Below are 16,406 nucleotides of genomic sequence, written 5' to 3'. Positions count from 1 at the left end.
ATAATAATTCAGTGACCACAGCTAATTGGACAGCACTGGCGATCGATCCTTAATCATGCAGTGCTCCTTTGCCCTGAGAGCTGCAAGTTTCGCAACTGAATCTTTCGTGCTCGGAACGATCCTGAGCTTTTCTAAAGGCCTAGAAATTGTTCTCGCCGCAACAGCTGGGGTTGCAAAGACTTGTGCGCCTACGAGCGGACATGGACTGCTCTGCCCATGCGGGTGCTCGTGCTCATCAGATCGACTGGGGGAGCACGGATCTTGAGGGTAGGCCATCAGCCATGGCAGTGTCGTACATTTTCGTGGCATGTCGTACTATACAGGCCCAAGATTCCAAGATTCCATCTCTGATGAGGTTATCCATAACAGCATCTATTGTTTAAGGTCACATTGCTCCAGCTACTTGCTCCTCGCCATCTTCCTCGAAACCGAGCTGGAAATATTCTACATGCTGAGTGTGTACTTGCATATACGTCGTATCACTTGATCACTGAGAATGAGTCTGTATACAGATGTTATTACAAGTACAAACAATGAAACCGGAAGGCTGCTTGGTGCTCCAGCACGAGGGGCCATGGCATGATGGGACGGATCGCTTGCTGACAACGCATGCCCTGTCTCAAGCCAGTCCAAGAAGTCCCGGCCGGCCCACACAACCACATCAACATAGATGCCGAGTCCTATTTTTAACCAGACTGCATAGATGGTCCATGCAGCACATCATGATTAGTTTCGGACGTTATGTTGATGGGGTGCAAAGAAAACAAATGCTTCAGGTACAAGTTACACAAATCTATCCAAAGATGTAAAGGCTAGTCACGTAATATATGCAGATCATTCAAAAGCACATGAAACTAATGCGAGAAAGATGACGGCTTCGTCATGGAATATTGGTCGGTGGAGCCTGGCCTAATTCGATGGGTTAACCAATTAGTTGTGGCTTTGGTAGGGAGCATCAACACATTGAGCATAGCCATGCACGATAATGATCCCTGTTTGGCGAACAATGAAAGAATTGGCTTAGGACAACGTTGGAGCAACGTGCTGCCCCCCATGAAAGAAAATTAACTACTTCAGTTGATGGAGAGTCCCAACTTCTGAAATACTTCAGGTGGTGTACACTTTTTTAGATGTATATGGTTGTGGATGACAACGTTATGGAATCCTAAAAAAGAGGAAGCAATGGTTTCAAGCAATCTAGGCTAAATACAATTCATGTCAAATTGTCGAGGGTTTTACACATTTAGGCATGTAGCACAATTGCACAATGACAACCTTTATCAAAGAAGAATGCAATTCCATTTTTGCTCTAAGTCAATATTTTTCAAATTTAATTAAGTTTATATAAAACACTGCAAAACGCAAGTTTTCTTACGGTTTCCAACACAAGTGTGTCAATTTTTATGATACCAAATAGATATATTATAAGAAATATATTTATATAAATATAGCAGCACATACTTATTTAGTATCGTAAATATTGGTATTTTTATACAAAAATTTGATCAATCTCTAGATGATTTGACTCAGTACAAAACTAGAATCGAATTCCTTTTGAGACAGAGGGAGTACACAGTTCGATTCACTTCGCAAAAGTGCAACATGCCCACTCCGATTGGTTTAGAATTTGTTGTTGCCTCAATTCTTTTCTAACCACAATTTTTGGAATTTATATTTTTACATGGAAAAACAAATTTAAGGGAACGTACAAACTTCAAATATAGACACAAGTGCTGACCATACTGCAGCATTATTTTTTTAAACGAAAATACTGCAGCATTATTGAAGCCGAGAAATGAACGGAGAGCCGTGACAATGTTTTGACTTTTGACGGTGTTTTTACGGATCTTAACAAGCTGCTCCCTGTGCGATAGCGCGGTTGGCCACGAGGCTGGTCGTGCCGTACACGGGCAGCTCATCGGCGCCGGCGCGGCGAAGGCTCTCCAGCTCGAAGAGGTCGGAGCTGGCGTCGCTCCCCTCCTCGTCCTCCTCCAGCTCCTCGAGGCTGCGCACCAGCTCCTCCACCCTGCGCCGCACCACCACGGATGCCCCGGCGTCCGGGCCGAACCTTACCGTCCTCGGCTCCGAGGGTTGCGGCGCGTCAGCAGCTTTCGCAGTGCTCGTCGACGACACCCGCTGTGGCTGCAGTAGCGGAGGCGAGGCTGGGGGCTGGGGGGCGGCTGCCGGAGTCTTGGTCTTCCTTTGGAGGCGCGCCGAGGAGAACAGAGCCTTGAGGGCGCACGCGAACGTCGCCGGCGACGGCGGCTGCGGCCCGGAAGACGGCGGCACTGAGGCCCTCGGTCGGATTCTTGCCACGGGGAAACACGGCCTGCTCTTCTTCTTCTTCCCTTTGCTCTTCGGTGGCGGCGTTGCCTCCTCGGCGTCCGTGGCGACCACTGATTCCTCCGACATCCGCGGCGGGGGCGGGTCGCCGCTGTGGCGGCGGTGCGCGGACTCGGTGTCGGTCGTCGACGCCGAGGAGCAGGAGAAGCTGCTGTAGCTGGCCGAGGAGTCCGACGAGGACGTGGTGGACGACGCGTACCCGGAGTGGCGCGGCCGCGCAACCGCAACCGCCTCCCGGCGGCGCCTATCCCTGTCCGAGCTCGAGGAGTGCCTCGGCTTGGCCACGTCCTTCGCCCACCAGAACTGCGCCGTCGCAGTAGCGGTCGCGGCCGCCTTCTCCTCCACGCTCCCGCGCGCGGCCGCGTCGAAGACATCCGCGCCACCGTCGCCCTCGTCGAGGGAGCGGTAGATGGCGTCGAGGAGCGAGGCCGAGAAGGACCCGCTGGACGCCGACGCCTGCCTGCGCTCCCCGCGCGCCCGCCGCGGCGGCGGGAGCGGGGGCGGGTGCTTGGCGCCGTGGCAGTGGCCGCCGCGTCGCTCCATGCTAAAGAATCGCACACGCACACTGATCACACCCACCACCACCAGCAGCAGCGCCAAATAAGGCGAGGGAGCTCGGTGTGAAGTGGGCCGGAAGAGGCGAGGAAGGTGGACACGATCAGCTGATGAGGATAGGAGCGGAGGGGGAAGAGGGCGAGACGTGCGCGGGAAGGTTTATATAAGTTGGTGGCGCGTGCCGCGGAGTGGTGGGGGGAATCCGCTGCGCTGGCGTGTCAGCATGTGTCCTTCGCGCTCGCGCTCGCCGCGCCGCCACCAACCGGGCTCGGGCTCGGCCGCGGCGGGGAATTATTTGCCCGGCCATCACGTACGTGGTGGCCGGCCGCCGCTGTATCATTGCCCGGCTGCCGGGCCGTGGCGTCAAGTCACCGGGCGCGGACGACGGACGCACAGCTGAAATGGCATGGGCTACCGGCTCTAGACCTCTGGTACAGTGTGTCATTTTCGTGGGGGAGGTATAGTACACTTGCTCTGGAGCTAAGTTTGTCAGGGAGCTTCCAAGGTAATCAGGCTAGCTAGATTATTGGAGACACGGTGATGCGGGCGACCGGCCCCCTGAACAGCTCAGCTTGTCCGTGCCTGATCATGCCTTTGTGCGGACAAAGTGCACAGGGCCAGGCATGGCTTGACAGCAGTGGCAAATTTAAAAGGAGTGGAGTTTATTTTCCCTTCCTGCTCTTTATCTATGGCTGAAATTTTTAAGGGAGCTTGGGGGACTCCATTAGCTGCGCGGGGTAGGAGGCTCCAGCCTCCACGCTGAATCCACCCTTGCTTGATGGCATGTAAGGCAAACAAACTCTCTGAAATTGGGGTTGGCAAAAACATCACTGTTAGCACATTTCTGCGAGAAAACCATCCACATTATCTGCCGTGTGGTCATACGATACCTGCACCACCTACTAAACCAGTGCACCGATCAGATGGTGCAACAGTCCATGTGTGAATCCACAACCGGCTATTGTTCACATGCTGATTTTTGCCCACTTTTTTGTTTAAGCTAAAACTTAATTTGCATATACCTAAATCATTGCATGCACTATCCTTTCTCAAAATTTTCATACATTTTTTAGATGTGCATTTTTTTCATGTCAGTAGCATCAGATATTGCACTGTATATTATCCCATCCTACAAGTACTAACATTTTTTAGAAAGGAACTTAATAATGAAATGCGTTTACTTCAAAAAAAATAATGAAATGCGCACATATTCTTTCTCGAGAGAGAAGAAAAATAGGCAAACTTGATTTTCCAGTGGTGGTCCGGCCCAAATCAAGAATTCGGCCCAATTAGAGCCTCTGACAGGGACACGAGCCTTCCTTCGCTGCAGCTGTACCATCCGAAAGAGTACATCTAAGATGCAAGGCGCACTTTATTTCACACGCACACACACACAAAAAAAAAAAAGCAATGCACGTTGTGCAGCTGGTGGAGTGAGAGCCACTGGCACTGTTCAACAAGAAGCAACGACACCGCAGCCATACTACTGCCAACAAAAACTCCAAACGTGTCACCCAAACCGCATTGGACGAGTCGCCTCCGCTCTTGTCTGTTCGTCGATCGATCGGCCGGCCGCCGCGACATGCTACGCGAATGGCTTTGTTCCAGTAAAGAATGGCAGGCTACCAGTGAGGCCAACTCGCCCCTCCGTTTGTTCTCCGCGGATTCGCAGTGAGCGCACAACCGGATGAACAAGTGAAACGGTTTGAACTGTGAATTCCGATACCGCGGAAGCAACGCCGATGAGCGACGACGCGCGCCCGCGGCATGACCAGCAGCGTGGTCTCCGCGGCCGCCTCGCCGGCCTCTTCTCCTCGCCGCCCTCGCAGTCACCAAACCACCAGTCCAGCGAACAGGTACGGCACGTGTATCCTGCATCACGACCTGATGAAACGATCTGCAGTTTTGGCAGTTGTTCTATGCTCTGTTTTTTCACGTGGCGCGCCGTGATGCATTGCCAAGGTCGCGAATCTGATGGAAGAGCTCGGGAGGCAGAGGGATCTCAAGGAGACGTACAAGGCGCGGCTGGAGAGCACGCAGGGGTACCTCCGGTTCTGCCTCGAGGTCGCCCAGGAGCACGGCTTCCTGCACCTCATATCCGACAGCGCTCAGCAGCAGCACTCGCCGCACCGCGACGCCGATGCCGAACCCGGGACGCCGGCCGCCGTCGACGAAGACGAGCCAGCGGATCCATACCTGGTCGCCACGCGCGATCTCGCCGTGCGGCACGGCTGGTCCGTCGCGCCGGACGAGGTAAAGATCAATCAAAAACTCACGGCAGAACTACACGCCGCCTGACCGCGCGCGCGTCCGGTTCTTATGACGAGTCCGTTCTCCCGGCCATGGAACAGATCGAGCTGCACGAGGTGATAGGCCGGGGCACGACGGCGGACATCCACCGGGCGACGTGGCGGGGACTCGAGGTGGCGGTGAAGTGGGTGCGGCCGGAGCTCTTCGCCTCCAACCCGAGCGCCGAGGCCTTCTTCGCGCAGGAGGCCGACCTGCTGTCGCGGCAGCGGCACCCGCACGTGCTGCGCCTGATGGGCGCGTGCCTGCGCCCGCTGGGGAGCTGCTTCCTGGTGACCGAGCTGCTGAGCGGGGCGACGCTCGGGGAGTGGCTGCACGGGGGCAGGGAGCGGCGGCCGCGGGCGTCGTCATCCTCCTCGCCGCCGCCACCGCCGCTGGTGGACAGGGTGAGCAGGGCGCTGGAAGTCGCGCTGGCCATGCGGCACCTCCACGAGCAGACGCCCAGGGTCGTGCACCGCGACCTCAAGCCCAGCAACGTTCTCCTGGATGCTGAGCTGCGCGCGCGGGTCACGGACTTCGGCCATGCCAGGTTCTTGCCGGACGGCAAGGAGGCGCTCACCGGCGAAACAGGCAAGAGATCACAGTGTGCCATGTGCATGAACCAAAGTTGTAATCGATGAAACTTTTTTGTTTGGCTTTTATTTGTTTTGTTTTTTTTGAAAATTTTCGACATATATTCAGGGACTTATGTGTACATGGCGCCTGAAGTGATTCGCTGCGAACCCTACACTGAGAAATGCGACGTCTACAGCTTCGGCGTCGTACTGAATGAACTGATAACCGCAGAACATCCGTACATTGATACAAGCTACGGGCCTAGTAAGGTAAATTCGAGTTGCCTCTCGACGTGCTAATCTCTACAACATATAAAATGTTCAAACTTCCTGAAAATGATGGTATATCTCACCTAGCACAGCCTGCATTCGGAATTATCATGACAAAATTTGCACCATCTCAGATGAAACTTTGTTTCTAGTCGTCTATGCTAACAATCAGTAACGTTTTGCAGATTGCGCTAGGAGTAGCAGACGGAAAATTAAGACCAAAACTCCCAGACAGTGATGCATATCCTACTGGCCTGATTGATCTCATCTGCCGAACCTGGGATGCAGAACCTTCAAGCCGGCCTTCGTTTGCCACCATAACTTCGGCACTTCGTGAAATAAGACAGCAAATTGTGCAACACGAAGAACAAAACCAAAATTCCAATTACACATAGCCTTATAGGCTTATTTGCAAGAGGGGGAATTGTAAGAAGTGTAATGTATGGTACTACTATCCGTGCTCCATTCCCCTAAGTTTTCACCTGTCGGTTGGATTCCTTGAATAGTTCTGAATTTCTGATTTCTGGCAGCGCACGAAATTTCTTTGCAAATTGTACATAGCAGTAATCTCCTTGCTATTATTTTGCACCAATAGTAGCTAATTTACAACTAGCCGGCAACATTTTTTTGCTTACATTGAGACGCTGATACCTGAAGAACAGGTGAGAGGCAAACTCAGCGTGCTCTTCCATGCCCGTAGATGAACCTGGCATCGTCTTCTGTATACACATGGGTCTCGTTCAACAGCCTGCATGTTTTTTTTTCAGAAGGCAAATCGGTAGAGCAATTAGCATACTGATTGTGCACTGTCCTAACCATCTAAGTGCCTGATGAACTGAACAAAATGCACAACTTACGACTTGTGAACACTTTTGTTCAGTGTGGTAGAGGAAATGAGGGACTCCCCACTCAGGTAGTCGAGCTCTCCCAGAATCCTGTCTTTGATTCTTTCATTGATCTTCTGGGCATTGAGATTGAATGGATGATCCGAGGCCTGAAATGCGAATCGCAAGCGGCACATCATTTGGTCACACTGAACAAATGTGGAACGTGGGATAAATTCATGACAGTGCAAATACCATGACCCAGCCCCAGGTGTCTGCAAATGATGGAACATGAGCAGTGTAAGCTTGAACATCTGCAACACAAGTACAGGTTTAGACAGAGGCCGGACTACCATATGGCCCTATGTTCTTACAAATGAAAACATAGCCACATAGGTACCTGACTACCGGCAGGGAAAAAATAGTAAGACATTAACAAAAAAACTCACATTTGAAGACATGTTTAAGGGTGTTGTAGATGGATGAGAAGACCTCTTTGTGAGTAAGAACACCAGCAGGTCCAGCCTATGGGGATCGAGCGAATGATCAACAGTTTTACATCAGATTGTCAAGTTGAGATTCGAAACCAATGTGATTTCTGAAGTAGGGGGAGTATTGGTATGGAGTACGGTACCTGAGTGATGAAGATGCCGTGGTCATTAAGCTTGGGCTTGACGATGTGCTCATAGAATGACTTGGTGTACAGCTGATAGCAGGGGCCTCCTTCCACTGGATCTGCGAGGTCTCCTACTATCACGTCAAACTTCTCCCTGCTCTTCTCCAACTCAACCCTGCATGCATAACATGAATGGTTATGCTAGTAAGCATGGATAGACCAGAAAAGGCTTGCTCAACATGATCTCAGCTACTGAGCTTCGGAGTTTATGACGATAAGAAATCAGATGTGTGAAATTTAGTTTTAGGGAGAGGACTAATCATGATGTTTTCTCCAGTTATAACTTATAAGTGCACAGTAGGCAGTAGCATAGGCTTGCTCAACATGATGTTTTATGACCAAGCTATGCTTTTTATTGGGCCCACTTGTAAGTGCAGCCTGTTCAGGGAGAACCAGAGGATATGGTACATCGCCTTTTTTTCACTTTAATAAAAGAGATTTGCTAGCTGACTGACGTACTAGGAAACTTTGCAAAACGAAAAAGCAGGCCAAAAGAATGCTTGCTCTCCATCTGTTTGGGCCCATTGTCAGCTTAGCAGGATTCCAGTGGGCCCATATAGATATCTGGTAGCGAGTCCAAGCAAATTTATATCTTGAGACTGTTAGTGACTAATAAGCAGCAAATTTATATTTTATACTCCAGTTGACCAACTCTTAAATCTAGTGTACGGCTAGAGCTGAGGGAAAAAAGATCATTCGATGAATTAAGTTTGAAAATCGTATTACACGAAAACATAGAGGAAGGATCACATCATTCGGAGATACTAGTCCATCAATCCCTGCCTCCCGCAAAAGCTGTTGAATCTGAAAATTATTTAGAAATTAACTCCTAATTAATAATTAAAATTGTTTACCTGCTATTTTCTTATTTTTTCAATACTTCAATATAATACTTATATAGACATGTAGTTATCTCTATCCAGTTGTGATTCATTTTTAATTAGTAATTACTCTATAAACTTTTTATCCACATTCACACTTTTTCATTTTGTATCGCACCTCGATACATTGTGTTTAGCATAAAAATCAAAATTTTCATCAATTCCTCACATATATATATAAATGGTCTAAATGGTGACACTCATCATGTATATATACTTCAATTTACTATTTCTATATTAACAATGACATAAATAGATAATTTAGAATCATATATTAGTTTATTTTTGGACATTTCTAGATGATGCACATGAAGATAATTAGATTATGATTTAGGTTCTTAGTTTATGTTATTTTTAATAATAACATACGTGGGTAACTTAGATACAAATTTAGATTGACATTTTAAATTATGCTTTATAATGATATATATGAGTAAATTGGGTGAAGATTATTAGGTTACTTTAGATTATTTTTTATAATGGCTGACCTCAGTTATTTAGACATAGGATTAAAGTTTATTTTGAATATTTTTATAATGATAGTGGTGGGTAACTTTTTAGAAAATATAATAGATCAATGACTATGACTATTAGAGTTTACAGAATTGGTATTTGATGTTTTTAATTTTTTGAGAGTTTTTAGGATTTATCTTTTTTCCTAGCGTGTCTCGTGGGAACTAATGCGGAGTCTTCAATAAAAAAATAAAACCACATTGCTACAAAACTATTAACATGAGCATATTTTCATCCACATTTATAATCTTTAACTTTTTACTTTGCATCGCAAGTATACGCTTGAATTTGTTTAATGGACCCTAAGTTTGAGTTGTATTTTAACATTGAAACCTATATTCTCATCACTGCTCTATATCTTTATAAATGATGATGCACATCATGTGTATATACTTAGTTATTATATTATATACCAATAGTGTAAGAAATAGACGATTTAGACTCATATATTGATGTATATTTTTAATTAAGGTGATTGGATTTAAATGTAAGTTACCTCGTATTATTTTTTAATAATAGCATATGTGGGTAATATAGATGCAAATTTAAGGGGTTATTTTAAGTTTTTTAAGTATTAATTGTGGGCAATTTAGTTGCAAATTTAGGGGGTTATTTTAAATATTGTTTATAATGGCATGAGTGGGTAATTTTGATGAAGATTAGGGGTTACTTTAGTTAATTTTATATAATAGTATAGGTGGGTATTTTAGATATAGATTTAGGGGTTACTTTAAGCTATCTTTAGTGGATAATTTTTTAGAAAATATAATAGATCCAATGGCTATGATGATTTGAGTCTACCGATTGATGGCGAGATGTTTTGGTTTTTTTTTAGAATTTCTAGGACTCCTCTTTTTTCTAAAGTGTCTACCTAAAAATCCTTTGTGGCTTCACCTGGAGGCTTCAAAAGAAACCTCCAATCAGTAATAGTAAGAATAGTAGGATAGTCTATCAACCAAGTGCAAACGAAAAGAGAGATGCATATACACCTGGCATCATTGATGATGAGGCAGAGCTTGTTACTGCTGAATGCCTCGCGGTTCACCGTCAGGTACGTACGGCAGAAGTCGACTACCTCCTGATCGTGCGTACGCCACACCATCAGGTAGTTGTGAAAGAAAGGGTGTGTGCGTGCGCTACCCTGAACATGTCAGCGTGAACTGTGATTTGGTTGTGAGTTTGTGGCATGGGTATGTACCTGGTCTATGTCGCACATGACCACCCTCTGAACGGTCTTGTGCCTCTGGACCTCCCTTGCTGCAGAGCCCTCGCCACCTCCCATGATGAACACGGTCTTGGGGCTGAAGCCACACCGGCAAAAAGGATCAGCACATGCTGTTAATCAATTATCAATGTGTGAAAATGTTCTTGGATGGGAATAGAAAAGATAGGTTGTGCAAAATAGATCTTCCGAATTTAAACATAGGATGACCAACTTCCTCTCCCTGAAATACGTGGCCAGGCATGTTAAGGGGCTAGGACGATCAGGAATGTTTCGAGAACGACAGAACGTGTAGTGTACATTTTCATTAAGAGATTCGTTCGATTTCTTATTTTTTAACTTTTCAAGTGGTGAGAATTACTTTACCTGAGGCGATTTAATTTTCAAAAAGAAACAGAAGTACTTTTCTAATTGGTGATGGTTAGTTGGTTACTTTGGATGGAACAGCAACGGCGGGTGTATCAAGGACTCGTGGTAGATGAACTCGTCCATCTCCGTGCTCTGCATCTTCCCGTCGATTATCAAAGCCTGAACATTTGAACAAGCGTCACTGACAGTGTTCAGACATACGTCCAGACGTCTACAGATCACATGCTACAAGTAACAAAACAAACCAGGAAGAAGGAATCTGCAGAAACACACATGAGGCTTGACACATTGATCGATCAAGTTGACGCGAACGCACCTTGCCAAAATGCTTGGTGTCAAGGAGCGCGATCTCCTGATACTTGCTCGTCCCCCGGTGCAGCACGCTGGAGCACATCAAAATGAGTCACCATCGTCCATCTCCTCCTTTTTTTTCTCAAGGAAAAGTTCGCGTGAATGCGAATAAGTCAGCGTTTCACCTGTTGAGAGCGTAGCAGAGCTTGAGGTCGCCGTCAATCTCCTCCTCGTACCACTCGCACTCCGCCTCTGCAGGCTGCTGCTGCTTCGGCGGCGCCGGCAGCTGCAGGTGCAAGTGCTTGGCGCCGTAGCCGTTGCCGTTGCCGGTCACCTCGCGGGGCAGAGCCTCGGCTGGCATGGCGCCTACCATGTCGTTCGTCGTCTTGTCGCGGCAGAACGCGAGACAAAACTGGGAGCGGATATGAGTGGTTGTGTGCGATGTGAGTCCACTGGCGGGGAGGGTGATCTTATATGGGAGCATCGGAGGTTCCGGAAGGAGTTGTGTGGGGCCCAAATAGATATCGCTTCCATCACGCAATGCATCTAGTGATGAGGTAGAGTCCACGTCCCAAGGTATTTCATGATTTCAATTTCAGGGGAGACACTTCCTATACTATACTACTCCCTCCATTCCAAATTATAAGTCATTTCAAGAATCCTGGAGAGTCAAAACATCTCAAGTTTGATCAAAATTATAGAGAAAATTATAAAGATTTATGACATCAAATAGGTATACTATAAAAATATAATTGATGAAGAACCTAATACTACTTAGTTGACATCATAAATATTATTATATTATCATATAAATTTGGTCAAACTTGATATACTTTGACTCTCCAAGATTTTTAGAATGACTTATAATTTGGGATGGAGGGAGTACAACTGTTTGTATCCTAACTATAGTATTGATGGTTCATCTAGCCCAACCTTTATAGCCCATCAATCTCCCTCCATAAATACTATTTAACATTTTATTACATTTAATTCAACAATCTATTAACCCTATGTCAACATATCGAATACGCTAACTCAACGTCTCAATGTTACAAGGAGATCATATATTTATTTTTGACCTGCTCTCCCCACCTCACCCAGATTTTTCCACGTGTGATACATGCTTCAGCATTTTCTTACAACTGATTCAACAATCCGCGAATCCTGATTCAACATTTTAAGTAGGCTAATTCAACATTTCAGAATCCGGTAGTTATTTATGGTTAGCTTGGTGGATTATGAGGTAATAATTTATGATTGGATTGCTCCCTCATTTTATTTTAGCCATTCCATCTACCCATAGCACGGATCACGAATACTGAAAACCATTAAAAAATACTTGTGAAAGTTATAAAGGTTTATTAAAAAATGGTTTTAAAAGCGAGAAGCCGTCAGCTTATCCTATTTTCCACTCCCTCGCTCATTCAGCCGACGACGTCGTCTCATGTTAGAGATAGGCCTAACCAGTAAGTCTCTTTCCAATAGTTGAGCTAGTTCTATGTTAGCAAAGAGATCGTTCGGGTCCAAACAATTCAACTTTTGGCTGCTGTCGCGCCTTGTTTTAAGCGAGATGCTGAGATGAGCTAAGAACTATATTCTTTCCGTTTCAAATTATAAATCATTTTGATTTTTTTAATGCATAGATATTATCATGCATATCTAAGTGCATAACAAAGTCTACGAATCTAATAAAGTTAAAATGATCTATAATTTGGGACGGATATCACCTTCATGCTGCCCCAAATCCGACAGTATATTAGCACACGACTTCGCCGTCTGTCGGAGGAGGCCAACCTAACTAAAAATCTGTTGGTAGAGTGCCCAGCCCCAATCCACGGAAGCGGTAGTAACAGGACGTCAGGACGCGCCCCGCGGAAGAAAATTCAGTGCAGCCCGGATGCAAAGCGCATCCGGTGCGCACCCGTCCGCTCGGTCGACGCGTGGAGGCGGAAGAAAATCGGACGGTCGCGCGTCTGGGAAGGCTCCTCGCGGCTTGGCTGCCTGGCTCCTCGCGCGACTGCATGGCTCGGCTGGGAATTGGAATAGGCGCGGCGCGCGGAGGACATGCATGCAGCATGCTGCCGTGCCTTGCCTATGATTGGCCCATGCATCTGGGCCGCCTAGCGTGGTGTGATTGGCCCAAAGATCACGAAGGGGCAGTACACGTACAGAACTACAGATCCCTCTCGTAAGTCTCTGTTTTTGCCCTTTGACGCCTGGCAACGCGCCGCCGCCGCCGCCGCTTGCATTTGGGTTGCTGCCGTCCATCTGGCCGGCGGATCGGCGACGCCGCCACCTCCATCTGGCCCGGCGCGCCACCTCCTTCATCTGGCCGGCGGACCGGCGACGCACCCAAGAACAGCCTCCTGCCTCGACGAAAGTAAGTCTTTGTTATGGTTAAAAAATATTTATCTTTGCAATCATCAGCGTTGTGCAATTCATTCTGAATTTCTGATTTACACGAGCTACTAAATCACCTGCAGAGTACCCAAAGGACTGATCGCACCACTGGAGACAGTTTCGTGATGTATCACCGGCGGAACTCCATCTGCCTGTCCTCGTTTGAAGCTCTGAGCTCTTGGGAGCGGAAGGCTTCTTGTCAGATGGATTTTTTTGCGTCGACTCTTCTCCCGGCCGATCTTTCTTGTACGTCTTGAAGAACTCCCTGTTCTCCTGCTCCTTCCAAACTATCAATGCAAAGAAGAAATAAATTAACAAAGCGCATGATACAGGCTCACAGCAGACAACCTCAGATGCGCATGAGGATGATGCAATCGCTGACGGTGGTCATGGAGTCGATAGAGAGCAGCCATCACAGGTAGGGTCATTGTATGTTTATTTATACGATAATACAGATACATCACATGTTATTACTCATATATTTTGGTACGATCATGCATAACATGACTGAATAATTAATCATCATCTCATTTTACAACAGGTGGCAGATAAAGTTGGGATCACTCCTGAAGTTGGAATGAATTTTGAATCAGAGGAACAAGCCTTTGAGATGTATAACACATATGCCGGTAAGGTTGGGTTCAGTGTTAGAAAGAGCAATACAAAGCGTCGAGTGGATGGTAGTATATCTCAGAAATATATAGTTTGCAGTAGCCAAGGACATCGGCAAACCGAGTCATCAAAAGACACTACAAGGACAGGTTGTGATGCTCGTGTTCAGTTTAGTGTCAGCAGAGAGGGGATTTGGACAGTGCAAAAGATTGTAACTGAACATAATCATTACCTTGCTAGTCCAGATAAGTCGCACAAGCTGAGATCCCAACGACGTGTCACTGAAGCAGACAGGATGCTAATTGGCCAGATACGAGATGCCGGGATGAAGCCAGCCCAGGTGTATGAGTTCATGAAGCAGTTTTACGGAGGAGCCGACAAAGTGCCTTTTGCAAAAATGGATTGCAATAACGAGATTGGACGTGAGCGCAGAAAGTACTTAGAAGCCAATGATGTACAGACACTGGTAGAATACCTGAGAAACAAACAGTCACAAGATCCTACATTTTTTTATGCCGTTCAGGTAGATGAGAAAGATGGTCGGATAGCAAATTTTTTCTGGGCAGATGGTCAATCTATTATGGACTACAAATGCTTTGGTGATGCTGTGTCATTTGACACTACATTTCAGACTAATAAGTTTGAGATGCCTTTTGCTCCGATCCTTGGAACAAACCATCACAAGCAGACGATAATATTTGGGGCTGCATTGATATTTAATGAATCTATTGAATCATTTGTTTGGCTCTTTGAAACCTTCCTAACAGCAATGTCAGGCAAGCATCCAAGGACAATTTTCACTGATCAAGACGCGGCCATGGCTGGAGCAATTGCTTATGTATTCCCAAATACAAGCCATCGCCTTTGTTTGTGGCACATTTACTTAAATGCTGCTAAACATCTCGGGCATGTAATTCACGAGTCAGATAATAAGTTTCTACCTGATTTTAAGAGATGTGTGTATGAAGATAGATCGGAGGCTTACTTCATTGAGAAGTGGAATGAGTTGTTATCTGAATATAATCTGGAGGATAACTCTTGGATGAGAAACCTATATGATTTGAGGGTAAAGTGGGCAGCTGTGTACCGTGATGCTTTTACAGCGGATATGACCTCGACTCAAAGGAGTGAAGGCATGAACAATGTGTTTAAGAAAAGATTTCGTAGGAAACTCGGTCTTTCAGAACTTCTTGTAGAATGTGAGAAGGTTTCAGTTAGTCTTCGTGAAAATGAGTTAGATGAAGACTTTAATTCACGCCAAAAGGACGCGGTTACTTACACCCCAGATTTACCTATGCTGAAGACTGCAGCGGAATCATACACAAGAAGGATGTATTCTGAGTTTGAGGGTGAATTTAAAAAACAATTATCATTGTCTCATAAATTGCTACAAACTGAAGGGACCAACCTAACATTCTTTATCACATACATGCAATCCGATCATGGAGCAACTGTAGTGTTCAATAGTGCAGATTCTACCATTACATGTTCTTGCAGAAAGTTTGAAGCTATAGGTACGTACAAAAAGTTTAAAGCCATTATATTTTTTTTATACAATTTGCTGAAAATGGTATCCATATTGTATAGGTATATTGTGCAAGCATGCCCTTAGAGTCCTCAATATAAATGGAGTGTATAGTTTGCCATCGGAATATATTCTAAACAGATGGACAAAATATGCGAAAAGGGGATTTTATATCGACAAACAAGGAAGTGAGGAGGAAGATTTGAAAGCACGTGCTGCACTTATCTCTTGAAAAGCTACAACCATTGCATTGAAGTGTTCAGTGTCAAGAGAACTTATTGATGATTTGGAGAAAGCCATAGAGAAGTTGGACTTGGAAGCAGATACTTCTCTTAGCTAGATGCAAGAAAAATCAAATGAGGTTCCTCCAATTCGCCATGAATGTGACACAGGCTCATTGAATGGTGTAATATCTTTTAGAGTTCCTCAGGTGGTAAAAGGCCCAAAGAATGCACGGTTCAAAAATGTGGTTGAAAAGAAGACAGTAAAGTCAAAGAAGAAAAGTGCTAAGAAGAAAGGTACTGATCCTACCCATTCCAGATGCAGCCTTCTATAATAAATTTTTTATGTTCATTTTTGTCATCTGCAGGAGAGGATCCAAATACTGCTGCAGAAAATGGAGATGGAGGTGCTGATCCAAAGCAATTAACTGTAAGACATGATTCAGACTAATTATACCATTTTCACAATTTATTTACTTATACTCACATTTAATATGATACAGGATCTTAATTCCTCTATCGTGTCTGCTCCGTTGATCCAAGGTGGATATGGTAATGCGACAATGCCACACTTTAATATGATTGGGAATTCTTCTACCATGTCTGCCCCATATATACAAGGAGGATATACGAGTTTGCTACTTGGAGTTGATCAAGACGCCACATTCCAGTCAGCAGTTAGGAAATTACATTTCGCTGGAGGATCCAATCATGAAAACATGTAACTGTGCTAAGCTGTTAAAGTTTCCACTTTACATGTGGGATTTTGTTATTTGCCCTAGATTTTATTATGGTGTAATAATGAATTTAATCTTTTAACTGTGATGCTACCGCCATATGATT

General features: G+C 45.7%; 3 protein-coding genes and 1 pseudogene across 3 annotated transcripts; 2 read left to right on the top strand and 2 right to left on the bottom strand.

The window, feature by feature from the left end:
• Positions 1 to 1,581: 1,581 nt before the first annotated feature.
• LOC117844265 (uncharacterized) lies at positions 1,582 to 3,044 on the bottom strand. The gene has a single exon (XM_034725011.2). It carries the CDS (start codon positions 2,884 to 2,886, stop codon positions 1,849 to 1,851), a length of 1,038 nt encoding a protein of 345 aa, XP_034580902.1. The 5' UTR covers positions 2,887 to 3,044; the 3' UTR covers positions 1,582 to 1,848.
• A 1,210-nt stretch (positions 3,045 to 4,254) lies between these two features.
• Positions 4,255 to 6,585, top strand: LOC117842600 (uncharacterized). The gene is made up of 3 exons (XM_072292239.1): positions 4,255 to 5,151; positions 5,250 to 6,029; positions 6,215 to 6,585. The coding sequence occupies exons 1-2, from the start codon at positions 4,873 to 4,875 to the stop codon at positions 5,823 to 5,825; spliced, it is 855 nt and encodes a 284-aa protein (XP_072148340.1). The 5' UTR covers positions 4,255 to 4,872; the 3' UTR covers positions 5,826 to 6,029; positions 6,215 to 6,585.
• Positions 6,381 to 11,242, bottom strand: LOC117842598 (thermospermine synthase ACAULIS5). Its single transcript, XM_034723080.2, has 10 exons — positions 10,991 to 11,242; positions 10,831 to 10,897; positions 10,579 to 10,673; positions 10,122 to 10,224; positions 9,913 to 10,001; positions 7,488 to 7,644; positions 7,303 to 7,378; positions 7,109 to 7,167; positions 6,887 to 7,023; positions 6,381 to 6,777 (listed from the first exon to the last, which is right to left on the bottom strand). The coding sequence occupies exons 1-10, from the start codon at positions 11,176 to 11,178 to the stop codon at positions 6,705 to 6,707; spliced, it is 1,044 nt and encodes a 347-aa protein (XP_034578971.1). The 5' UTR covers positions 11,179 to 11,242; the 3' UTR covers positions 6,381 to 6,704.
• A 2,088-nt stretch (positions 11,243 to 13,330) lies between these two features.
• Positions 13,331 to 16,014, top strand: LOC117844263 (protein FAR1-RELATED SEQUENCE 5-like; annotated as a pseudogene).
• Positions 16,015 to 16,406: the final 392 nt, after the last annotated feature.

This window comes from Setaria viridis, chromosome 2 (assembly GCF_005286985.2).
Source record: "Setaria viridis chromosome 2, Setaria_viridis_v4.0, whole genome shotgun sequence".
Lineage (NCBI taxonomy): Eukaryota > Viridiplantae > Streptophyta > Magnoliopsida > Poales > Poaceae > Setaria > Setaria viridis.
Note: the sequence above shows the minus strand (reverse complement) of the source record. Positions and strands in the feature narration are given on the sequence as shown.

What these genes read in the sequence shown, in the direction of transcription:
- LOC117844265 (XM_034725011.2), bottom strand. Translation starts at nt 2,886, where the DNA reads ATGGAGCGACGCGGCGGCCACTGCCACGGCGCCAAGCACCCGCCCCCG.
- LOC117842600 (XM_072292239.1), top strand. Translation starts at nt 4,873, where the DNA reads ATGGAAGAGCTCGGGAGGCAGAGGGATCTCAAGGAGACGTACAAGGCG. An exon ending in GGTCCGTCGCGCCGGACGAG is followed by an intron (nt 5,152 to 5,249) that starts GTAAAGATCAAT and finishes GCCATGGAACAG; the next exon opens with ATCGAGCTGCACGAGGTGAT.
- LOC117842598 (XM_034723080.2), bottom strand. Translation starts at nt 11,178, where the DNA reads ATGGTAGGCGCCATGCCAGCCGAGGCTCTGCCCCGCGAGGTGACCGGC. An exon ending in CTCTGCTACGCTCTCAACAG is followed by an intron (nt 10,898 to 10,990) that starts GTGAAACGCTGA and finishes GATGTGCTCCAG; the next exon opens with CGTGCTGCACCGGGGGACGA. An exon ending in CCTTAAACATGTCTTCAAAT is followed by an intron (nt 7,168 to 7,302) that starts GTGAGTTTTTTT and finishes CTTGTGTTGCAG; the next exon opens with ATGTTCAAGCTTACACTGCT.